At 41.1% G+C, this 26751-nt stretch overlaps 1 protein-coding gene across 4 annotated transcripts in view; it reads left to right on the forward strand.

Moving 5' to 3' along the window:
- PCSK5 (proprotein convertase subtilisin/kexin type 5) overlaps positions 1–26751 on the forward strand; it is a 465827-nt gene that overhangs the window by 337253 nt on the left and 101823 nt on the right. For all 4 annotated transcript variants that reach the window (XM_005581952.5, XM_005581953.5, XM_074017691.1 and 1 more), the window contains 4 exons: positions 7005–7107; positions 12910–13046; positions 18453–18659; positions 20081–20149. In XM_005581952.5, coding sequence (XP_005582009.3) covers positions 7005–7107; positions 12910–13046; positions 18453–18659; positions 20081–20149 — 516 coding nt within the window. The remainder of the gene's footprint in view (positions 1–7004; positions 7108–12909; positions 13047–18452; positions 18660–20080; positions 20150–26751) is intronic.

Genomic DNA, 26751 nt, shown 5'->3' on the forward strand with positions numbered 1-26751 from the left:
AAGACTCTGTTTCAAAAAAAAAAAGAAAATCACACTCAGCCCTTTTACCTCCACCCCACCTCCAGACCCCACCCCTTGGGTCTGGTCTTGCAACCAGCTGTTTAGAAACTTAAAAAAAAAAATGACACATAAAAATTGTGTGCATTTATGGTGTAGAGCAAAATGTTTTGAAATATGTATACATTATGGAATGGCTAAATTGAGTTAATATATGCATTACCTCACATACTTATTTTTTGTGCATGAGGAGAACACTTAAAATCTACTCTTAGTGATTTTCAAGTACATAATACATTGTTATCAACTCTAGTCACAATAAATCTCTTGAACTTATCCCTCCTGTCTAACTGAAATGTATCCTTTGACCAAAATCCCCCCAGTCTTCCCCACCACCACAGAGAGCTGTTACCATACTTGTGGTTGTAAGCTATTGCTGGGGAGCCAGTGTATTTGTTTTGAACAGAATTAAACAACACAGAAAATCCCTGTCCAGACCCTCAACCAAGTTAATTCATTCAAAAAAATATTTCTGAGTTCCTCTTAGGAACTTACAGCCTAATGGGCAAAACAAACTGCTTGTAAAATCTCAGTTTACTTGATACATGGAATTGCCTTTTAAAGAATGGTGGCCATTTTAACAGAGAAAACAAATTTGGAGGGTATAATCAATCATTGAGTAAATCTGCTTTGTGTAGCATGCCTGCTCAAAGTTTGTTTGTTTCACAGTAAATTCCTTTCTGATGCCCTTACCTCATCAAGTGGTTGAGATGAGGCGTGTATTCGGTTCTTCCTTTTTATAAATAGCAAAGCTACTTGGAACACTAAAGGGGGAAATGAATCCACACCAGCAAATATCGTAGAAAGAGCATGGGCTCAGTCTCAGACACACCTGGGTCACAGCCCAACTCTGCCACTTACCTAGTTGAATGAACTTATGCAAGATTTTTTAATCTCCCTGAGCCTCAGTTTCTTGTTTATAAAAGAGGTTGTTGTCTGGATTAAGTATTACATAGAACAGCACTTGTAATACAGTAGGCATCCATGAATAGGAGCTTGTATGATTGCTACATCGCCACTACATTCAGGTGTGTTGGCCAAGACTTCACTTTGGATACACTTTTTTAACTGCCTGACTGTGGTCAAGGGCCAAACGACGGTGGAAACTAGAAAGATCAACTCTTAATTCTGCCCTTTGAACAACGTGTAGGCTGAAAGAAACTAAATATTTGTGTGTGTGTTGGAGCCACAATTTACGATCCATCCTTTTTGCAGGAGTGCCAACCCATGAGGTTGCCAGAGTAGCATTTCAGAGCATCTGCACAAACCCCACAGATCAATGCCAATGCCTGCCTGAGAATGAAAAAGCAATGGGACCAGGAAGGATAAGTCTTGTCAGTCAAAGAAAGAATATGCAGGAAGGACAAGGGCAAGTTGTCCTTGCGAGAATGGGATAGAGAAGAGATTTCCTCCAGACACCTCCAGGGTAGGGATGTAGAACCCTCCTTCTAGCTGCCTAATGTTCATTCTGTCTTTAGAGCATCCTTGAGGAAAGGAAGAAGACAGAGTTTTCCATCTGCCAGATGTCTCCCTTATCCTGAGTTTTATTCATGTATCAATTTATTTCCATTATCACAGGAGGTCTCCCAAGCCTCACTCCAACGGACTGCTTCCCAAGATGGTGGATTGGTTGATACCCTTTGGGCCCATCCCCAAAAGACAGGCAATACTGATTTTTTTTTGACTAAAATAAAGTATTGGCCTGCTAAGCCACAACCTCTTTGTGTAGACTTAAAAAAAAAAAAAAAAAAGTGGTAGAATATTCATAACATATATTTACCATTTTAACTATTTTTAGTGTGTAGTTCTGTGGCATTAAGTGCATTCACATTGCTGTGCAACCATTACCATCATCCATCTCCAGACCTTCATCATCTTCTTCCACTGAAACTCTGTACCCATTAAATAACCCCTTCTTTCCACCTACGCTTAGGTCCTGGAAACTACAATTCTACTTTGTTTCTATCACTTTTACTACTCTAGATACCTCACCTAAGTGAAATAATACAATATTTGTGCTTTTGTGACTGGCTTATTTCACTTAGCATAGGGTCTTCAAGGTTCATCCATGTTATAGAGTTTGTCGGAATTTCCGTCCTTTTTAAGGTCAAATGATTGTGTTGACTTAAAGATGCTGCAGTCTCAGTTGATGGCCTCATAGTCTGAGTCTTGCTATAAAACTTCATGCTTAACAAGGCTTTGAAAACCAACTTATTTCATTAGTACATAAGTAGCTGAAAGTGTTGCTGCATATTTATTGTAGCTGGTGAAAAAAACATAGATGTTTTAAATAAAAATTATCTTCACAGAATGGTATCTTAAGTTGGAAACTATATGTTGGCATCCTTGCAAAGAGATAGTATTATTTGATTAACACTTGTGATTGTAGAATCACTCATACTCTATGATTTCTGGCATCTGAGTGACAAGGCACATAAATAGGCCTCACAGGGAGGTCTACAGATAATTTCATACCCCAAGGTTACTCACTGAAATAACCAGATCAAAAACCAAGCAGCTGAATTCTCATCAAATTCCTCCCACCCTCTCTTACTAATCATCTTGCTAAAAGTTTTTAAACTCGCATCATAAACTATCAGATTTATGTGTTGATTAGTTTATTCAGTGGACATATTTATTTGCTAGAATTCTCTAAGTTAGCTGTAATCAATAAAGAAATATGAGGTATAAAAGAAAGCATAGCATTTGTTCAGGAGAAATGAGGCTCTTCTGGCCATGTAAACCTTAAAAATGATTACTTCAATCATATTTTGTAACTGTGGGTGTTGTGATACACGTTCAGTTATTCTGGAAGACTTTATAACGTTTCCTTAGAATCTGGACTTGTTGACAGTATTCTACAGTGTTATCAAGAGATGGAATAAGCACAGTAAGCCACTCATAACTTTTTAAAATTTATAAGTATTAATTTTTAAGCTGGGTCTTCAACTTTTAAGGTAGCATTCCTCTCCAAGTGACTACACTTCCTCAATGTCCTTTGAACCATTATAGCATAGGATGAGAAAGGAACTAAAGGGGGAATGGAACATTTTTGATCACAGGAGAAAAATGATCTGGAAATCATAACAACAGATGAAGATGCCAGAAAGAAGAGCTTGTAGGATGAGGTGGAAAACAAAATACTGGCCCCTGAAGGCTCTGTTAAAAGCGACTTTTTGTAAGAATTTTGTATATCATGCCTGTCATAAACATTCAGCTTCATTGTGCAATGAAGACAGATGACAAGAATTTGCTGCTCCAACAACCAAAAAAAAAAAGAAAAAAAAAAAGCTCTGTGTCCTTGGAACCTGGTTTCTTCAGTTCCAAACCTGCAGTGAAAACTTGTGCCTGTAAGAGCTGGGGGCAGTTGTTTATGTAACTACTTGAACATCTACATAAATATGAGCATGGGAGAAGCTTCCTCTATTCTCATCAGCTGTTCTAACGTGAAGAGGCATGCAGACTTGAGAGACGTGCACAGTTTAGCTGTCTTATACTGACTCTCTTACATAAGCTTCAAGGTCATGAAGTTTTCACCATTTTGTTTCCAAATAGTAGGAGGAAAAAACAAGTTTTACGAGTACCTTATCAGGGTGGGGAAAGGGCTGGGGAAGGTTTTAGGTTAGCAGAAAACTTTTGTAGATCAGACAAGGATGGGAGTTGTGAGGAAGAGATTAAAGGCAGAGGAACTGGTGGAGAAATATCCTGAGGAAAGAAGATTATAACAGTAGATGGGGAATTGACAATAGCCAGGAAGAGAGGCAGACCTTTCTTGGAGACAGAAGATAAGTAAAAAGCCAAGGAGGAAACAGAGATGACTTTTGACATTGAGAAAAAAAAAAAGCCAAGGGAACTCAGACATCTTATTGCAAATGAGGAGGTGATGTCTCCTTTTGCAGAAGAATGGGTGGAACTTGGGCTTTGGGATGGCTTGGCCTACCCCAAGTGGGGGAGGCAAGGTGGAGTTTGGAAGAGATGAATGAAGGGATAATCACGAAGTGATAGGGAGTCACCTGGGATGATGTAGACTCATAGTGGGACATAAGAACCTGTGCTTGGAGGATGTATTTAAAATCTTGGAGATGGGGTAATCTTTTGTGGTCATTATATCTAAGGCAGCACATTGTGAGTGCCAACAGAGGCCACTATAGTTGAGTAGATTGAGGACATGCAAAGCCAGGGTATTAAAGCCACCTACTGGTTTATGGAAGCCAATGAGAAGGCAAACAAGAGATACAGGAGATAAATTCAAAATTTTCACTGTTATATCTTAATAACCCTCAACTAAGCTAACGATGCCTCATCTGCGTGATAAAAACTTTGGGCACAGACATGATATAACTTTCAGAACCTTCTAAGTAGCATTTGACTTAGCAGAGCAAGGTGTTTTAGTTTAAAATCCTATCCTAGCATTGGATCTGATACGTCATGGAAATGAGGGTAGATGAATATGAGGAGGTGGAAGAACCAAACCACTGTGTCCATTCCTATAGGCACCGATGTCAAGGCAAAGTAATTGTCTTTGCCTCTGGGTCTAGCAGAGTCCTGTGTACACCTTCTGTTTTGGTTTTTAATCTGGCCTGAGGAAGTAGAAGTCCCTTGGCTAGTAATTGGGTTATAACTATCTCTTTATAAATCATTCTCATAAAATCTTTGAGAACCCACGAGCAGGGTCTTTTTAATTTGTACCTCTCTACATCTCCCTTAGTTGCTGGCATGTATGTAGTGTTAAAAAATATATCCATAAAATGAATGAACAGATAAGTTGTGCTCTCTAAGAGTCCTTATTTCTCTAGAATACAATTTTTGTGGGGTTTTAAGTTTCTATGAACCTCCTCCATTCTTGTTCCACTCAGCATATTTTTTTGAAAGATACATAGATATCATCTAACTGTAAACACAAAGTGTTTGCACTGGCCCCTGTAGGCAAGGTCTACTTCTTCCCACCAAGCCTGCCCTGGGTCCTCTGCTCTTAATTTTGCTGGTACCTGGACTGATAATCACCCTGCTCAATTGATTGTGCCTCCTACAACAATAGTGGAAGCCATAAATAAGAGGTGAAGTGGAGGAGCCTGGATAAATATAAAGAAGGCTGCATAACTATGATGATGCCTGTAGTAAGTGACACAGTCTCAGCTTGAAATCACCACTCCTGCTAGATGGAGGTCGCAGCTTTTTGCTGTCTTGGGACTACTGGTTACCAAGAATGTAACCAGTCCAGTCAACGCCTTTGTGTGAGTTAATAAAAGGTGTCCCTCTGCAGAGGCAGAGGCAGCCTACACCAGAGTGCCTGGCATGGTGAAACAAACGGGCTGGATGTCAGCCTCCACGGGACCATTTGGGTGGGTAGGCACCTTATGCAGTGAACAACCTGCATACCTGTATTCTTTGCCCCTGCTAGTTATGCACTCTTTTGGGCCTAGGTCTCCTGGGAGGTTTCCTACTCAGTCCTGAAGTAAGAATTACAGTCCCAGTCCCATTTGCATTCTAAAAATTGTATGTAAGTTTCCCAGTCCAAATTGTACCTTGGTAACAACGAGGAGATATAGAGGAACAGAGCCCGGGGTGTGCAGGTTGTGCTGTGATTACATGTTTGCATCACTTTGAACATGCACTTTTCCCTTCATTTAACAAAATGAATAGAATAACTCTACATGAAAGGCTTTTTCTGCTACATAAAGGCAAACTCTAGTTGTCTCTTCACATTCATCTTTGGGGTTTAGTGCTAGCAAGTGTAAAATTTACATATATAAGATTTACTTACATGCTAGCTGTACCAGTCCAATGAAGCGATGGGGCGGGGGGAGGGGAGAAAGAAGGATGAATTTCCCTCATTTCCTCACCAGTCAAGTCTGGGTTTCCAGGACTCTTTTCAATGCAACTGTGCTAAATCAGGCAATGAGTCTTGGCGTTTCAGTGAGACAACTTGATTAAACCCTGGGCGGGTCCTGCTATCTCACCCCACCAGCTGGATCTCAGATTGACAGTGTTCAGACATGGCTTATGGGGGCTGTCAGAGTTGGAGGGGGTTGAGGTCCAGTGGAGGTTGTGTCTCTGCCAAAATCTGAAACCATATTTTCTGGGCATGACCAGTTTCTAAACCAGAAAAAGTGGCTCTGTGGATCTGACCAAAGAAGCCTGTCAATTTTTTTTTAAGACAATAGCAGGTTAGGATGAGTGCAATGAGGGTTGGATTCAGTGAGTAGAGGCCCATCTTTAAATCCATGAGATTTACTTTCCATGAGACTGGCCCCCCCCTTTGCCACCTTTACTGTGGGAGTAATTTCTTAAAATGTTTCCAAGAAACTTGTGAGGCTGGATTTGCTTCTGTTGCAGGGCCCCATATGTGTTTTCCCTTGGGAAAGATAAAGTTTCCAATTAAAGGAAGAATTCCCTGGCTATTTCTTCACTATTACTCTTTCCGAGTGAGATGTAGCTTACAATTGCCCAATGTCAGCCAAGACTCAGCACCCATTCTTGACCAGTAACCACGATTCCCGCACCTCTACCCCATGGGGTGGTAAGACAAGATCTGGGTGAGTCCTGCTCATTGCTTGACTTGAACCAAAACTATAGGGCCCTCTGTGGACCAGGAGACCTCAGCTTTTAATGGGAAAGTCAGTAGGAGTTCAGTAAAGGGGTCTGGTGGGAAGCCCCGCTTGGCCTTCCCTACTTATAAAATCTGTAACACATGTTGACTAGATTCAGAAATATGTCATTGCCTCATAACTTTTTGAGGTTCCAACTTCTGGGGCCCCCAGGAGAGGAACCGTTGTTATGATAAGATCAGGATTTGGGACTAGCAGCTGAAGCCATTCAAGGCCTCTCCTCTCTGTGTTGTCTGCATTGCTTTCAGGCAGCCACAGAGATCTGGCTGCTCTCAGACTGACAGCCCAGGCAGCCTTGCCATGTAGAAATGAAGTAAACAACTAGATTTTGTTCCCCAGGAGAATACGTTGATGACCATGGCCACTGCCAGACCTGTGAGGCCTCATGTGCCAAGTGCCGGGGACCAACCCAGGAAGACTGCACTACCTGCCCCATGACAAGGTAAGTGGCTTCTCAGGATCTCCCGGTGGTGTGAGCTCATGGATTGCAGGGTGGAGAGAGGAGGTGCTTACCACCTTAGCGGCACCCCATGGGTCTGCAGTGAGAAAGAACCAAACTCCTTCCCACTCCACAGATATTCTCCTTGGTCTGGGCACAGCCCAGCTCTGTAGTATCCTCTCCCCATGACGCCCAGTCCCCATCACAGGGACCAGTTCCCTGGACATGGAACAGATTTCCTCACCAATGAATAGGGTGCCTTTGATGCCACTTTTGATGCCTGAAATCTCATCCTTTTGTGCACACCCATTCCTCAATCATCATTTCCATCTGCTGGTCAAGTGTCTACTTATTTCTAGAGTCAGTTCAAAAGTGAACTGTTCTTTTTTTTTTTTTTTTTTTCCCTGAGATAGAGTCTCACTCTGTCACCAAAGTTGGAATGCAGTGGCACTATCTGTGCTCACTGCAACCTCCAACTCCTGGGTTCAAGCAATTCTCCTGTCTCAGCCTCCCTAGTAGCTGGGATTAGGCACCCGCCACCAAGCCTGGCTAATTTTTGTATTTTTAGTAGATACGGGTTTCACCATGTTGGCCAGGCTGGTCTTGACCTCCTGACCTCAGGTGATCCACCCGCCTCGGCCTCCCAGAGTGCTGGGATTACAAGGGGTGAACTGTTCTTAAAGGCATTTCTGACCTCTTCTCAGTAAAATTAATCTCTTCCCAGCAAAAATTAACCATTTTTATATCTCTTTGCTCTCTATAAGCTTCCATAAGAGCACCTGTAGCCTTTGAAGGTTTTCATTTACAAAGCTATTTCTTCATCAGACTGTAAGCCACTTGAGATACTCATCTTTGATCTCTAGTACCTACCACAGTTCTGGGATAATAGTAGACACTCAGTGATGTTTGCTAACTGAGTTAATGAGGTAGCAAGTATGTAAATGGAATAAGCATCTTTGCTAATACACTGGGAATTTCTAATAAAGAAAGCTGGAGGCCTGTTGTATTTTCATTCAATGCTCCTCTGAGCCTAGCACTGAATATTTGTTGGCTGCTGAGTGTTTCACTGAATGGCCTCATCACTGCCCTTCCCAATGCAAAGGAAGCAGGTCTCTTGCAGGCAAGGGTGATGAGGCTGCTCCAGTGGCAGGCACTTTGCATCTCTGGGATGGACATGCCCTCCGCTTTGCATAATGGTCATTTTGTCCTGCTTCTGCAGGACTGTATATTCTTGCAAGCAGGTGCTGTGATGTGTTTGTTCCTTTATGCCCCATAGTGATCAACACATAACAATTCAATAAATGTGTTTTATTGAACTTGATGAAGTATGTAATCAATGTCATAGGTTTGGCTCTCCAAATAGCTCCCTCAGAAAGAGGAAGGAAGAAAGGAAAGAATGAATAAGAGAAGGAAAAGAGGAAAGAAGGAAGGAGAAAGGACTGAAGAAGACACAAAGGAACAGTTTCAAGAATTTTTAATGCTAACCATGAGCATATTTTTCCAAGTGTCTCTTTAAAATAACTATGCCTCTAAATATTGAATTTGCCTTAAAGAAGCCTCAGGACTTACTCTAAGATACAGATAGCATTCTCAAATGAGGTTCTGTTTTTTTCTCCAATTCCCCACCATACCAAGAATCAAATTCCAATGCATGTGTGCATGTCTTTTGAACCCGGAGAATATTTGAACATTTGTTTAATAAGGCAGCCACCACCCTTCCTTTACAATTTTATAAACCACTGGGTTTAGCTCCTTAAAGACAATTAAAAACCTGGAGAAACCAAGCGCCCTCTTTGCCACTGTATTTAACATGCAAAGCTCTGTGATGCTGGGGTCTCACTGCCCAGACTAATTTCCCTGCCCAGCCCTGAAGGAGTTACAGAGTCAGTGAACTAATTAAAAACATTTCAAAGTTATCTCCGCTCTGACCCGTGCTCAAACATTTTATTTGATCTATTTCTATGAATTCAGACAAAAAAATCTTCCTACTAGATTTCATTCTTTTAGAATATTAAAGCACCAAGAAAGTACACTAAGTGCCATTGTAATGACTTTAATTAGGCCAAGTCAACAATCAGCAAAGAGGACAAGCTAACCCTGACATGCCAACTCTTTCATTGCAGTTCATGTCACACACACATCCTGGGGCCTTCTGGAATACTCAGCGCCAATGTTAAGATCATCTCTGCCCAGCTGTTGAGCACTTGGTTCCACTGCATTCTCCCTTTCTTTCAGGCCTGTTGGGTCTGGAATGGTTCACTTCCTATGAAAAGGTCAAGAGCTGGCATGAGCTGGGGAGAGAAGCTCTTCCCCTGCAGAGATGAGCTTGCCTGGGCATCTCAGGAATCCATGAATTGGATGCCTGGTGGTCCCAGAGATGCCTTGAGTTGGCTTTAAGGAAAATTTTCATCAGCCCCATTTTCTACTTTTACAGAGCAAAATATCTATTCTCTTCTACTACGGAAAATTTGTTAGTGTCTGTTGAAAACTGTGGCCATTTGGAATGGGATTTTTCTTCAAGTTTCTTAGCAATATTTTGGGGGGAGTTTGGAGAATGTGGGGTGGGTCGTGGTGGCATAATTCAGTGCCTTCACTTAAGCATAACTGTCTTCCCTATCTTTCTATCTTTAGAAATAATCATCCTCTTACAAAAACTGGAGATGTCGCCTATGCTTTTGTTAGGGTGGACATGGAAGGAATGGTTTCAAGCATGATTATGTGATTGATATGTTCCTAAAATCAAGTCTAAAAGACAGCCCCTTCCCTATGTAAACATGGAAGGGTTCTATTTCTGCTTCTTCTCCTATTTCTGAGTGGTTTTTAGTGGTTCCCATTAATCAGAGATCACTTCTCCCAAAACAAATGATTTCCCCCCAAGCCAATCTGTCATCTCATCTTATGAAACATGGGTCCCCAAACTCCAGGCCATGAACTGGTATTGGTTCATGGCCTATTAGGAGCTGGGCTGCACAGCAGCAGGTGAGCAGCAGGTGAGCAAGTGAAGCCTTGTCTGTATTTATAGCCACTCCCCATTGCTCACATTACCACCTGAGCTCAACCTCCTGTCACATCAGCAGCAGCATTAGATTCTCACAGGAGTGTGAACCATATTGTTCACTCATTATGAGACTCTAATGCCTGATGATCTGTCACTGCCTCCCATCATTCCCTAGATGAGACCATCTAGTTGCAGGAAAACAAGCTCAGGGCTCCCACTGATTCTACATTATGGTGAGTTGCATAATTATTTCATTATATATCACAATGTAATAATAATAGAAATGAAGGGCACAATAAATATAATGCACTTGAATCATCCCAAAACCATCCTCTACATCCCCATTTGTAGAAAAATTGCCTTCCATGAAACTGGTCTGTACTAGATTGTTCTCATGCTGCTATGAAGAAATACCTGAGACTGGGTAATTTATAAAGAAAAGAGGTTTAATTGGCTCATAGTTCTGCATGGCTGGGAAGGTCTCAGAAATCTTACAATCATGACAGAAGGTGAAGGGGAAGAAAGGCTCCTTCTTCACAGGGTGGCAGGAAGGAGAAGTGCTGAGCAAAGGGGAAAAATCCCCTTATAAAACCATGAGATCTCGTGAGAACTCACTCACTATCACGAGAACAGCATGAGGATAACCACCCCCATGATTCAGTTACATCCCACTGGGTCCCTCCCATGACTTGAGATTGTGAGAACTACAATTCAAGATGAGATTTTGGGTGGGGACACAGCCAAACCAAATCACAGTCTCTACTGCCAAAAAGGCTGGGGACCACTGCTATAAGAGATAAAATGATGATGTACTTCATATCCCTTTCTCAATTGATTTTAGCAAGAAAATAAACCCCCAGAATAAACCTGCCCCATTCTCCTTTTCAGCAGAACATCGAATAGCTTTCTAGCTTAAAATCCTCAGAAAGCTCTTCCACAGTTTTTCTTACAGAAAGATTATAGTTTTCTTTGTTTGTTCATATTAAATTAGCCACATCCAGACTATTCCTTGAAAAGTCTTCTAGCTCAGTAACTGGTGCCAGGCTGGGGCTGGGATATTCCCCCTTTGGCATTAGCGCCATCCGCTAAAAATCTGGGCTGGGAGCACAGGCATCTCATTCTACGCCATGGTGCAGGGGATCTGTTTTGACATGGACGGCCAGATGCGTGTGAGTGTCTGTTTAGGACTGGGACTCACGCTTTGCAGAGGGCCAGAAGGATTGTTCATTCAGTGGTGCTGGGGATGGTTAACAGAACATGAGGGCCTGGGAATCCAAGACAGAGGTGGACGTATGTCTCAGGTTGTTGCCTTGAATCCCATTCTGCCTCCAAACAGATGCAAATGACACAGACTTTCAGTGTGTGGGAATGAATGAGATAGAAGACTGCAGTGACATACTATTCAGGATGCCTTGCCCCACCCAACTTTCCTCTAATCCTGGGATTGAAATGGCCCACCCCTCAGTTCAGGGTTGGTTCTAGCTCTGGAAACAGTGAACATTAAACAAGCCAGTGCCAATACAGGAACAAGTTGCTTGAGGCCTACAGCTGACCTTTCATGTGGTGCAGCTTCAGTGGAGAGGAGTAGTAGAGAGAAAAGGACAACTTTCCCTGTCTTCACAGGCCCACTCAGATGTCCCAGGCCTGGATGGCAGCATTATGCTCACGGGAGCACGTGTATGCCGTGTGCTCAGTGAACCTCACAATTGATACAATAACTGTTATTCTAAGGGAGTGTAAGAGATGCCAATTTGATGTCACCTGTATTACACAAGAATCATTTAGTGAATTCCACAGTAATCCAGACTGTCACTGAGCAGCGGCTCTCGAAGACTGCTCACCAGACCAGCAGCACTGGCACCATCTGGAATGTCAGAAATGCAAATTCTCAGCTGCCTCCCTTTAAGACCCACTAAATTAGGAACTCTGGGTGTGCAGCCCCCAGCTCATTTCATCTATTCATATTACCTATCTGACTCTTGCATTTGATAAACATTTTGTATTTTTCTGAACAGAACACTTGGATACAATTTACTTAATCACATTTGCTCTTATGATTAGTTTGCAAAGAATAACGAAGCAAAACTACAAAAATATTAACAATGACATTAGGATATATATTGTATATGTGTAAAACCAAAGTTTTAGAAGCCCATATACTAACTCATCAGTAATGCCCTTTGTAGGTGTTCACAGAAAGTGTTCATGGTCAGAAAATAGAGACTCCAGTGCTCCGTATCTCAGGAAATGCTTGCAAAACAAGACACTCAAAATCAGACTTCATTGATTACTTGCAACATACTCAGGCCGGGCTTCTAAGTAGCACCCGAGCTACCAAGCAGTGTTTTGTTCTACTAGTCAAGAGCCCTTGGAGCTGACATTTCCCTTGCAAAGCATAAGCATGCTGATAGATAAAGGAAGAATATTTTCTCCAAGGCTTCTCTCAGAGGCCCACTGAGTGTATGGAAAGTTTAGAAACCTCCATCTGACTGTTGGCTGGGTTTGGTTGGGGCCTATAATATGGATTTAATCCCTGTGGGCACCAGTTAGCTTGTTTGGAACCAGATTCGGGATTGTTTTCCCAGCCAGTTTCTGGCACGCTGGCTGTTAGGTCCAAATCTTGGGCCAAGGATGGGTACATGACTAATATTTTACATGTTCTAAGACGATCACTCCCAGTCATCCCCCTTGTTTCTGGAACAATGAAGTCAAATCTGTACAGCAAACATGAAAACCACATGTTCTGATACTTAGGGCCACTCTGGAAAGTCACCCTGGTGAATTCTAAAAGTCTGCTTTTCCTCTAGGATTCTTGATGATGGCCGCTGTGTTTCCAACTGTCCCTCACAGAAATTTGAATTTGAGAACCAATGCCATCCATGCCACCACACCTGCCAGAGATGCCAAGGAAGCGGCCCTACCCACTGCACCTCCTGTGAAGCAGGTGAGAGGACGGCTGCTCCTCCGTCTTCCTCACCCCAAACCTGTTCCTCTCCTGATGGCCATCATTTGGTTTGACCCAAAAGCCTTGTGTCTGGGGTTGAGGGTTAAGATCAGACAGCTGTTCACTGGAGCGCCTGGACAACCTTGAACTTTCTGCTTGTTGTCAGGACACAAAAAGCTTGTTCACCTTATTTGGGTGTAGACTCGGTGCCCTTGAAAAGATGAGAAAGCAGCTAAGAGATGACTTTCCAGAGAAAGACAGACAAGCATGAGGTCAGACATGAGATAAGACAGTGAAGCTAAGATTTGTGGAAGTACAAGTGAAAAGCTAGGGAATTAAGACAGACACGTTCTGTCTTTAAGGAAAGTATTGTATTAGGGGCTGTGTGTGAGTCTTCGTGGAGCTGAGGTATGCCACTTAGAAGTTGCCAGAGCTCAGCAGAGCAAGGTCATCATTTCAAATGATTACAAATGTGACCTTTGAGTCCCAGATTTACCTGCACTAAAAGTTTCCTTCATGAAATAGAATCATTGGATTCTATTTCATGCTCTCAAGGGTTCTCTGCATTCTGACCCTTGACTCCTTTCCAGCCTCAACTCATATGCCTGTCCCCTACTGACCTCATGTGGGCCAGATTCATATTTTATTTTTTTGTATATACTACTTTTTAAATTTGAGCCAAATTTAAAAACTGGGACATTGCAGATAAAAACTTGAGGGTTTAATGTCTATTGAAAATTCAAAAGATCCACCACCAGACCTGCATTTCCCAAATCATTACCTGGAGTCCAAAAGAGGCTGCTCTCCATCTCTCCCCAGTCCCCACCATTCCCAGTTGTCTCACTGATCCTGAGGCTGTCAGTTACCAGCATCATCATCCTTAGATCGTTTTTCTGGTGGAAAAGAATTATTGATCTTTTGTCTTCCTTGCAGTAAACCAAGAAAAATGAAGAACACATTAGGAGTACCAGGCATTTGCAGGAGATCAGGAGATAACACATTTCTGTGTATAAATTAAAATTATTGCTTTGTGTTTCATGTGTCAAAATAAGACAAATGTCTGTCATATTTTACCTCTAGACTGCCTTATTCTGTTTCCTTCCTCATCTACAAGATGATGATAATGCTTACTTCTTTAAGAGTTTTTATGAAAATTAAATGACATGAAATGAGATAAAACAGTAAAGCATTTAGAACAGGGCTAGCCACATGGTGAGCACTTAGAATATTAACTATTATTATTTTTATTATCATTACTGTTATTGTTTGTAGCTGCTTACTCTTTTGGGCATTTGAGTTTCTCTTGCTCTTAAGACTTTATTTGAGATGTTTCCACTTGTTGTCTGGCTGATGTCTTCCTATTCCATGTTAGTTTCAACATCGTTTCCTCAGTGAGGGCTGCCCTAACCTCCTTGCCTGGATTAGGCCTTCACAGGAGCAACCTGGGAACGCTGCACTTCCCCCTTCACGAGCCTCAACACATTTGATGTCTATTTGGTCCATACGTTTGTATGCCCCATAAGAGCATGGCATGGTTTCTCACTCGTTTCTGCTGTATTTTGAGCACCATCACAGTGTCTGGTATATGGAAGTTTCACAATAAGTAACTGAATGAACGAATGAATGAATGGTTCAATGGAAGGAATGTTAAGACCAGCAGTCAGAAAATGTGGGTTCAAGTCCCGGCTTTGTTACTGACGAGAAGGTACTAAACCAGTGACTTTACCTCTTTATGCCTCTTCTTATTTGTAACAAAAAAAAAAAAAGAAGAAGAGAAAGGATAAGATGGCATCCAAAATCACGTTCACATCTCCATATATAGCACAAAATTAGAAAGAAGTTTAGATACCAAACAAATGTCTAGTCTTCTAAGCATCCTACAGTTACTTGGACCAACCTACCTACAAATGAGCTGACATTTCTTCTGGTTTTTTTTTGGTTTTTTTTTTTTTTTTCTGTTTGAAATTGTGCTTAATCCATTATCTTAAGCATTTATTGCAGCCCTTCTATTTACAAGTTACTGTATATTGAATGCCAGAGAAAATGAGATAAATGATAGCAGATACTCACCTTCAAGGAGTTACAGTCTAACAAGGAGGTTTGTCCTCATATATTACAAAACAAGAAAATAGTAGATGAAGACCAAATGCATGGTAGAAATCCTACGCCAGATCAGAGAAGCAGCATCGCTTCCAGCTGTGATGAGCAGAGAAGGCTTCCTCGAGGTAGGGCTTGTTGTTTAGCAAGCCCTGAGGTAGTTCTGCCTACTTAAGAGTGTGATGTTCTTAAGAACATTAGTGAAGCAAATGTAGCAGAGACCTTGATGGGACAGTGCTGAAGAAGAAGGATGATTTAATTGAAGAAGTTCCATATCCATAAATGGAAGCTTTAATAAAAGGCTAAAAATCATCCAGCCAGGGGGTCCCATCAATCTTCATAAGCCCCTCCCACCAATTTGTAGAGATTGTATCCCTTGTTTAATTGTGACTTCACTAAGGTTTAGGTATGATGCCTTTTGGAAGTGTACATCTCCAGCTATATTGCTGAGGATTCACTCCAATTCTCTTCCAGATTTATTCACTACCAAAGTGGACCCAAAGCTGAGTTCCATCAATCACACAACAGCTACAGTAAGCAAAATGTGGTAGTCAACTTCATCAAGTTTATTTTCAGGATCCCTGCACCTTTCTTTTATCCTTTCCAGCAGTCCTTTTCACCTCATGCCTTCAACCCTCACCCTTCCTTTTCTCCTACGGACATCCAATATCTTCATGCTGGTCTACCTTCTCACCTAACAGAATCAGCTGCCAAGAAATGCTCTGGTAAAAGTGAATCACTCTCCAGAATAAACAAAAGCCAATCCAAACTCTTGTCCCCTATTATCCCATTTGAACTCTTGTCCCAGGAAAATTTTCGGTGCCTAACAAAAGTATCAGCCCTTCTACCACTGGAAATAGCTTCGTCTACATACTATTGTAATAATTTAAACTTGAAGACCCTGGGCGAGTAGTCAAAAATTTATGCATGGTATTTAAATTATTATCCATAACTAATTGAGCAGGGCTACTCAAAATCTGACCAAATCTTGACATAGTCCTGGACCAAACCTGTGGGAAAAGCTGGTCATGACCAAGGCATCTAAGTGACCTCCCTTTGCAGGTCTATGTATTTTAAACACTGAGACCCCCTCAAATCTCTGTTCTTTAAACCCAAATTATAACACCTGAAGAGGCCCCTCAATAAAGCCATGTCCAAACAATAAAAACGGGATTGAAGAACACTTCCTTCTAAATCTGGGCCCATTGTTGCTAATTTTCAAGATTGATGATGCAGTTGGATATAGGGGAAAAATTGAGTATTGCCAAATATGAATTAACTCCATTCGGTCATTCCACAAATACATATTTAGAGCCTTAGAGTCCCCCTAAGCATCTGGGTCCTGAGTTGATGTCATGTGAAGGCGTAGGGGATGCAAAAGAGGTAGATTTCCTCACTGCTTTCCCTCAAATCTTCCTACCTACCCCAGAGAAATTGGGGAACTCTGAAAAAAAGATTTTTTTTCTGAATGAGTCATGGTGGATGGAAATGGCATTGGTTATGGTTTCATAAAGTGACTGAGAACATAACTTGGAAGGATGACCTTCTTGTGGTCTCTAGAGATTCCAGGTTCCACCAGATCAGAGTTTTGTGCTCCACAATGTTGATCGATAGCTATAGAATCACCAAATGCACATTAGTCCTTCCAAACCCTCTTCTTTCCTTAGAGGATAATCTCTTCTATGTCTAATTTAGAAACAGCAGAATATTTTCTTCCACCACCTCTGTGGAAGCCGTTTTTATTTTCTTGGTCCTATGGGAACCGGTAGCCTTCAGGTATAAAATCATAATCAGCCAAAAAGGTAGCTTGAGAGCCCATAATCCAAAAGCATGTTTTAAAAATTGCATTTCAGGCCAGGCATGGTGGCTCACAACCAGAACTTTGGGAGGCCAAGCCAGGCAGATCACTTGAGCGCAAGAGTTCAAGACCTGCCTGGGCAACATGATGAAACCGTCTCTCTACAAAACATACAAAAAAAAAAAAACAGTTGGGCATGCTGGCATGCACCTGTAGTTCTAGCTACTTGAAAGACTGAGGTGGGAGGATCACTTGGGCCCAGGAGGAGGAGGTTGCAGTAAGCTGAGATCATGCCACTGCACTCCAGCCTGGGCAACAGAGTGAGACCCTGTCTCAAAAAAAAAAAAAAAAAAAAACGTATTTCAACTATGGCTTTGCATAAATAAGAAATATTATGATAAATGATGTGAAAGTACCATGCTCACAGGTAAAAAATAGTCACATGTTGGCAATTTCATGTGAGTCAATTTAACATTAGAATGACTTTCAGTTTCCACACTTGCAACATGGGTTTAGTGTTATCTTTATCCACAAATTCAGCAGCCTTGCATCTTGAAGGTCAATGATTTTGGATATCCATGTGGTAGATCACATGATGAATGAACCCTAGACCCTGGTTATTCTGAGTAACACAGATCGGCTGCTCTTCAGAGGCAGGGACATATGGGAAATCTGATTCAGAGAAGATGGATACCCCGAGCACACTCAGCACAAAAACTCCAAGAGCGTGGGAGTAGGAAACCTCTAGATGCATCAGTATTCACCTTATTGTTGTTTTTGTACTTGTAACTGATTAGAATCCTTTGTAATTAATTGTGATGCTTTGTAACTGGTTAGACTTCTCCATTCCCACCAGGAACAAATTCCCATGGTCTGTTATGCTGTGGGCACTGCCAGTTCTTTCCTTATAGAATCCAATGTTGACAGAAGTCAGGAACATTCAGGAATGCATGTAAAAGAGTCAAAGAAGTGTGCTTGGTCTAGTGCTTCAATAAGCCTGTCATTATGGGCATTGGCAGCTCTGCGGAAATTCAGACCTTAGATGATTAATGCAAGCATGTGATCGATACCAATTCAAAATCATTTTAAAAGACTGCACTTTCCTAAAACATGTCGATCATTAAGCATGTGTTTATTCTCATGGGATCTCTATAGCCGCCCCCCCCTCAAGTCTGAGAGATTTCACAGATACCAAAGGAGCCCTTGGGAAAGTTAAACACATTTTGAATTGTAGTTATTCACAGAGCATGGTTTTGCAATGATATCCCAGATAGTAGTCGCTATTCACTGAAATATATAAAATATTGGAAAATAATTCCCTGCAAGGAAAACTTTTCAACTACAAGGATGTAGTTATCGCACTTTTCATTAAATCCATCTTTATACCCCTCAGCCCCTAGGAACGAAAGCACTCAGTTGCATCTTTTTTAAATATAATATCTTACATTATAATAGCTTCATGGCTAACTCGGTACATTATCCCTCTTCTCGTTGCCCCTGTAACTGATCAGACAACTATGGCCGAGAGTACTTCCTATACCAGGGAGAGTGTCGAGAGAGCTGCCCAGAGGGCCACTATGCCACTGAAGGGAATACCTGCCTGCCCTGCCCAGACAACTGTGAGCTTTGCCACAACATGCACATCTGCACAAGATGCACAAGGGGCTACTTCATAGCGCCCACCAACCACACGTGCCAGAAGTTGGAGTGTGGACAAGGTAAGCCTGCTCCTGGGCCCTTGCCCAGCACCAGAACACGGGAGGAGGGTCTGCGCCCTGGATGTCCTGGAGACTTGAATTGCCTTCCTGGCTTGCGTGTCGGCACTTGGGATGATTTTGGGTGACTCCATACCCAAGTGGGGAGAGAGGTTACTTTCTCTCTCTCTATTCACACACCCTTTCTCTGGGTTTCCCCAGACATAATCCAAGATTGTAGGAATGCACCTAAGTGTATAGAAAATTGGCCAGGTGCAGTGGCTCGTGCTTTAATCCCAGCACTTTGGGAGGCCAAGGCAGGTGGATCACTTGAGGCCAGGAGTTCGAGACCAGCCTGGGGAACATGGTGAAACTCTGTCTCTACTAAACATACAAAAATTAGCCGGGCGTGGTGTTGCATGCCTATAATCCCAGCTTCACAGGAGGTTGAGGCAGGAGAATGGCTTGAACCCAGAAGGCAGAGCTTGCAGTGATCCGAGATCGTGCCACTGCACTCCAACCTGGGAGACAGAGCAAGACTCCATCTCAAAAACAAAGAAAAAAGAAAAGAAAATGATCTTGGCAGGTGGGGGGATTGTGGACAGGATATAGGGGAGAGAAAATAAGATTAGAATCCAAAAGTCTGGGTCAATAGTTTTCTCCTTCCCAATTACTAGACACGAGACCCTGGGCAAAACTCACCTAACTTGCCCATGCCTTGTTGTCTTCATCTGTCAAAGGAAGAGCAGAGCATCAAGACAGAGTGGCTTTGAGAAGCCAGTGAGGATCAGCCTAAAACTACTTGAAAATATTAAAATGGTCTGTGAATCGTATGTGTTATTGTTATTGCCCAATTTCTTATCTTTTATGGGAAGAAGGAAATTAAAAAACAACACTTATAGTTTCGGTTCTCTTCTATGTAAGAATGCCACGGACTGTTATTGCTCTGCTCTGTATGAGAATTATGCCTGGTCTGGTGCTGAAGAGAGCTCCAAGACATTTTTAGAATAATTAAGACACTCAATTCTGTCTCTCCTTAATGTTTATGAGTGTAGTAAAAGGTTTTAAACTTTTTAAAAAGTGTTTAGTAGGACAGATAAAAAGAGGAAGGGAACGTGTTCATTTACATACCCAATTCCATTTTCCCAGAAGCAAAACTGGTTTCTTTAATAAATAAAATCACCAAGCTTGACTTCAAAACTAGCTGCATGGCATATGGTCCAACCTGGTTCTCTTTGTACCCAATCAAGCTGATTTAATCTATTCAATTAATAGAAGGAGATTAAAAAGTAGAAACCACATATATCCTCAAGGATGGTTTTGGGCTTCATAATTGCTCTATGATTTACTTTAAAAGAAGCTACACAAGAACATATTTTTATAGCAATTCACGTGTCTCCACTCAATGGAAATGAGTTGTGTTTTTCACTTCTCTTTCTGTGTAGGTGAAGTCCAAGACCCAGACTATGAAGAATGTGTCCCTTGTGAAGAAGGATGTCTGGGATGCAGCCTGGGTATGTCCTCTTCCTTTGTCACCTAAAGAGTTGAAATAGCTGAGTCCTTTTCCACACATCTCCATCTTGTCATTGCCCCAGCAGGCATTCTTGTCATTGCTGTCAGCATCAGTGTCACCATCAATGTCTTAAGTAGGCTCTGTTCAACACAAACAGGATCACTGTGAGGAAATACTTGCTTTTGAAGCAATGAATGGGTTTCTTGTCTTTATGAAACTCAAGTTTAGAAAAGGAGACCATGGCACCTTTTCCTCTGGTTGTCAATAAATTGGTGGGGCTTACTGACCAGCAACCGCATTTCAGGTGCCTGAGACTCAGCCTCTCCTTAGTTTCTCAAGGTGACACATTTGGAAGATTAACAGTGAATAAACTTAAGCAAAGAAATGCCTAATTCCTCTAACTCACTTGGTATGTAAAACACAAAAGTTTGTGGGTAGAGCGATGGGGGTTTTCCTTTATAAAAATGACTCTGTTGGGCCAGGCATGGTGGCTCATGCCTATAATCCCAGCACTTTGGGAGGCCAAGGTGGGTGGATCACCTGAGGTCAGGAGTTCGAGACCAGCCTGTCCAACATGGTGAAACCCCATCTCTACTAAAAATACAAAAATTAGCTGGGTGTGGTGGCAGGTGCCTGTAATCCCAGCTATTCGGGAGGCTGAGTCAGTAGAATCGCTTGAACCTGGGTGGCGAAGGTTGCAGTGAGCTGAGATCATGCCATTGCACTCCAGCCTGGGCAACAGCACCAGACTCCATCTCAAAACAGTAAAAATAAAAATACAAATGACTCTGTTGCTTGGAGCCTAAGACAACCCTTAGAGAATAAAGCATCGTGGTGACAGCGGAGTTGAATTCCCCATCATACAATGCAAAGCACTTGTCTCTCTCATGTATAACTCTTAAATTCAAGTCAGTGGCTCCTTCTTTCTCCCCTTCTCACATGCCTGCAGGAGGCGATGGAGACAGTTCATAACACATGGCACCACTGCATTGGCTATAAGATGAAAACTAGGGAGGTTACCGAATTCCAGGATTGTTTCTTAATGTACGTTTAGGCAACATATAGAAAATAGTTAGCATGTGTGATCTTTGAAAGGAAACTCATCTGAAAAGTTCATGGAATAATTTCTCTTCATGGAGCCCTAGGATTGGTTGCCTAATGCTTCTAAAACTTCAGTGTGGCACAAATCACCTGGGGAGTTTGTTGAAATGTAGATTCTGATTCACTGGTCTAAAGTGGGCCTGAGAATTTGTGTTTCTGACAAGCCGCCCAGTAAGGCCAATGCTGTTCTATAGAATACTCATGAAGTTTCTAGCGGTAAGATTGTGCCAGAATAAAGTAGACTTTTTGTTTGCCTTACCCAATGGATTTTCTTAATTTTTTCTCACTAATATATAATAGTTTTACATATTTATGGGATACATGTGATACTTTGATATTTGCATAGGATGTGTGATGCATAGGATAACTGGTATATCTATCACCTCACACATTTATCCTTTCTTGGTGCTGTGAATATTCTAAATCTTCTCTTTGTGCTAATTTGAAATTAATACTTAAATATTATACATGAATTATATAATTTATATTGTAGCTATCACCACCACTCTTTGCCTTAAATGGAAAAGATACATTTTCTATAATATCTGTAACTAGAAAATACAGTTTCTGGAAGCTTAAATATCATTCTCCCATTATCTTCCACTATAATATGATGCTTATATTACTGGATAATAAAATGTCATAAAAAGTTAACAAACACTTAAGAAGAAGGTAAAATTTAGAGTCAGATATTTAAGGGTAAAATGCTAATTACCTGGGAAGCAAAAAATAAACTTAGGCATAAATAAGAGTACTGAAGTAAAAAACTATAAGCAAATTCTAGTGTCTGTCTCATGTGAAGTGACAGAAGGTGAGTTTGCCCAGAGCAATGATGAATGTTTTGACTATCTTCATTTCACTGTTTGCCCATTTCAGATGTATTTTTCCCATTAAATTTCACACCCCAGCTAATTTCTGTGGTCTTCTCTGGCATCTTTGCTGTTGTGTGTTGTGTGTCCATACTAGCATCTTTGTGCATCTTGGAGAGGGGTTGTGTATAATCTAAAACCTGAGGTTTGGTCTCTCTTGGCTCTGCTCAGTGATGACAGTGGGGCAAGTCTACCCAGCAAGATACATGTAGAGAAAAGGAGATGTTCCTTCCATAGCTTCAAGACACCTTGAGAGGAATGTATGAATGTGTGTGAACTCCTTCAGGATCAGTGAGGATCTTAGCATGGAGGTGGGAACAGTGACAAGAAAACCACGGTCACTAGGGGTCTGTACTGGCCTCATCCTCCATGTAGTTGACCCAGCTAAACATGACACCATGGGGAAGCCACTGGAAATGGACTCCATGGCAGATACTGACCCTCTGGGGGCTCAAAATCCGAAAGACTCAACTTGCAAAAAGAGACACATTAGAAAGTTTGATTTACTTTACAAAGTGCTATTAAGCTCTTCAGTCCATTCATTACTTGAGAAACTTTGTCTACTGTGTGCTGAGTGCTCGCCTTGGTGGTGAGAATTTCGCAGGTGATATGGCTGTGATCGTGCCATAAGGGATAGCAGGATCTGTCCCAAGTGACACACCTGGAGTGAAATCTCTTAGAAGACAACCTGCCAGAGAAGAGACAGGTATAAAGTGCAGTGACACCACCAGAAAGGGTGGCAAGAGCATTCTAAATACCTCTAATTTCTCATTTTAAATTCTAAAATGTCCCTTAATTTATAATATCTCTATGTATTGGGCCTCGTTTATTCTTGGATTGACTTGGCTGAACCAACTTGTCACCTTATTTCTGAACCCTTTTTTGATCTCTCCAATAGAGTAAATTCTCCCTTTTCTAGTTTCCCTTTATTTTTAGGCCAGTGAGAATATGATTTAGAGGTGACTAGTATAATATTTGCTATGTATACCCCTTTCTGCCTGGACACTAAACTACCTGAGAACAAGCTCTTTGACTTATATACTCTGAACTAGCAGAGTGCACAGGACATAATAAATGCGCAATTAATGCATGAATGTTTGTTGAATTGAATTTGAGAATTGCCCGAATTCAAAGCAGAGATGAATGACTTAGGATACCCAGGGTCTTAGATTTGCTGTTTTCTCTAATCAAACTCTGTTTATGAACCAAGAAGAAGAAAAAATAAACCATACAATACAAAAATAAATTATTTTGGCCAGGTTCAATGGCTCACACCTATAATTCTAGCACTCTGGAAGGCCAAGGTGGGCAGATCACTTGAGCCCAGGAGTTTGAGACCAGTCTGGGAAACATGGTGAAACCCTGTCTCTACAACAAAATACAGAAAACTAGCCAATGTGGTGGTATGCATCTGTGGTCCCAGCTACTCAGGAGGCTGAGGTGGGAGGATCACCTGAGCCTGGGAGGTCAAGGCTGCAGTGAGCCATATTCATGCCACTGCACTCCAGCCTGGGCCACAGAGCAAGACCCTTTCTCTAAATAAACAAATTAATTAAATTAAAAAATGATTTTTCATGAACTATTAGAACTGCAAGGAAGCTTTGATCAGACTATGGTTTATTAAGTTTTATAATTTTAAAGAGATAAATACTAACTTGAAAAATCTGAATACGTTTCTATAGATTTCCCCAAGATCCTTCCTGTGAGAACGGACATCATCCTTTGGAGAGAACTTAACTTTATTCCATTTTAATAATGTAGATTCATCTCGAGGCCAGGTCTAGACCATCTCTAGGGGAGTCAGAGAAAAGTGAAATCAGTCATTGTGAGACATTTTATCTACATTATGTAATAATTAGCTATATAAAATAATTAGTAATAAAAATCCTGGGTTTTTTGGTTGTTGTTTTGGTTTTTTTTTTTTAGTTTTGTATTCCTTTCCAGCTATTTAGTGAACATTAATATCTATCTTTTATATCTAATAAGAAAAAATCCTCAAATTCCATATTAACTGAAATCTCATCTGTTACCTGGGTGGAGCTAGCTATCTGTCATTCCAAGAAAAGATTACCAAAAAGGGGGCAGAAAACTAAACTCATGACCAAAAATCATTGTTTCATCTGGAGGAAAGTGTTGAATTAGATACTTTGAGATGAAATTATGAGATTCGATTTCTCTTCTTTATCAACTTGTAAACAAATAGATAACATTTTATATAATACCATTTTGTTCCAAGAATATTTGCTGTCAATTCTTTCTCTTTCTAACCAGTATCTTGAATGGAAATTTTAACTACTAAGATAAATCTGAGAGTTTTAAATTATATTTCTTCAATAACTGAGGACAGAAGTAAATGGAGTGACTTTTACCTAATGTTTTGAGGCACCTTTTTTGTTTGTTTGTTTTAATTTAGGGAATGTAGCAATAGCTGTGACACTTAACTATAACCTGAGATCCAGACATCTTAGATTATATACCATTGACTTGATGATTGATTTTAATCAAATTACGTAAGATGTTCTTACTTTTCTACCTCATCAATAAATATAATGGTTAATGTGCCCTTGTTTTAACTTAGAAAGAGATAATGAAAATGTATTAGTGTTTGCCAATTGAAATAGCATAGTCTGCACTCTTGGGATAAAACATATCCAAATTTAAAAATTTTAAGGAATTGCAAAAAAAAAAAAAGAGGCTATATAAATTCCGTGCAAATATATGCATCAAAAGGATTTTTTAAAAAAAGAGAACCTCTGGGCACTGAAGTGTTCAAGGAAGGCTCTTAAGAAGATGAGAGTTGAGGTGGACATTAGCTTTTACGTAGAATTTAGACAGATAAGAGAGAAGAGCTGCACTATAGGGGGTCTTTATATTTGGACAACAGCAGGAAAAAAGGCTTCTGCTATGGATTTTGAGACACCGGGTATACTAATTTTGCAGAAAGAATGAGGAAATATAAGGAAATAGGCAAAGAAAAGTTTGGAGAAGTGGTTAAAAACAAAATCTTGAATTACAGACTAATGAGGTTAAAAGTATTCTGTGACTAAAAGGGAATCATTGAAGGTTCTTTTAAAAACAGAAGTGGGAGAGTGTGTGTCTTGAAGTGGGTATTAAGAGGTTAAGTTGGTTATTGTGTTAACTGTGTTCAGGGTAATTAAAGGGAGAGAGGCTTTAGTAGATAAACGAGCTAGAAGACTATTTCAGAAATCCAGATATAAAATAAAGCAGCCAAATCTAAGGTGATAGCCAGGAAATTATGAGGACAGAAGGAGAGATGTTTTTTAAAATCACAAGAAACAAATGGCCTTCAAGCATAAGAAAAGATGCTTGTTCATTATATGGGAAATGCAAATTAAAACTGTGGGAGGCCCGGTGCGGTGGCTCACGCCTGTAATCCCAGCACTTTATACTTTGGGAGGCCGAGGTGGGCAGATCACTTGAATTCAGGAGTTTGAGACCATCCTGGCCAACATGGTGAAACCTCCATCTCTACTAAAAATACAAAAATTAGCTGAACATGATGGCCCACACCTGTAGTCCCAACTACTTGGGAGGCTGAGGCAGGAGAATCCCTCGAACCCCGGAGACGGAAGTTGCGGTGAGCCGAGATTGCGCCACTGCACTCCACGCTGGGCGACAGAGCGAGACTCCGTCTCAAAAAAAAAACTACCGTGAGATACCATTTTTCATTTATCAGACTGGCAAAAATTCAAAAGCTTACAAGTTCTATCAGCAAAGTTGTAGGAAAGCAAATACCACTGTTATTGCCTCCTGGTAGGAAGACAAAATGGTACAATGGCTGTTGAAGGAAATTCGGCAATATGACACAACTCCATATGCATTTACCTTTTGACCCCACAACACCCCTTCTAGGAATTTACCCTGGGGACATACATCCACAGATTCAAAACAGCATATTCACCATGCTATTTATTGTGGTATTACTTGTGGTAGTAAACTATCAGAAACAACCTAAATGCCTGTCCATGGAAGATTGGTTGAATGAATGGGATACATATACACAATGGAGCACTCTGCAGCTACCAAAACAGGAAAGACGATCTGAAGAACTTAATGGTAATTTCACGACAGGCTGTTACATGGAAGGCAAGGCACAAAAAGTGCACATAGTATGCTACCTTTGTGGTAAGAAAATGGTGATATAAAATGTGTGAGTGTATTTACATTTTCATTTACTTTTGCAAAGAGAAAAAAGATAACTAAGAAACTAATAAAAGTGGTTATCTATAGAGAAAGGTAAAGGAGATGGGCAGGACTTCTCCAGCTATATCTTTTTATTTTTTAATCTTTTCCTGTTTTTTTTTTTTAAGACAGAGTCTCGCCCTGTCACCCAGGCTGGAGTGCAATGGCGTGATCTCAGCTCACTGCAAGCTCTGCCTCCTGGGTTCAAGTGATTCTCCTGCCTCAGCCACCAGAATAGCTGGGATTGCAGGCGCCTGCCACCATGCCTGACTAATTTTTTGTATTTTTAGTAGAGACGGGCTTTCACCATGTTGGCCAGACTGGTCTCGAACTCTTGACCTCGTGATCTGCCCGCCTTGGCCTCCCAAATTGCTGGGATTACAGGTGTGAGCCACCGCGTCCAACCTTAATCTTTTTTTTGTTTAAATTT

Source organism: Macaca fascicularis, chromosome 15 (assembly GCF_037993035.2).
Source record: "Macaca fascicularis isolate 582-1 chromosome 15, T2T-MFA8v1.1".
NCBI classification, from domain to species: Eukaryota; Metazoa; Chordata; class Mammalia; order Primates; family Cercopithecidae; genus Macaca; species Macaca fascicularis.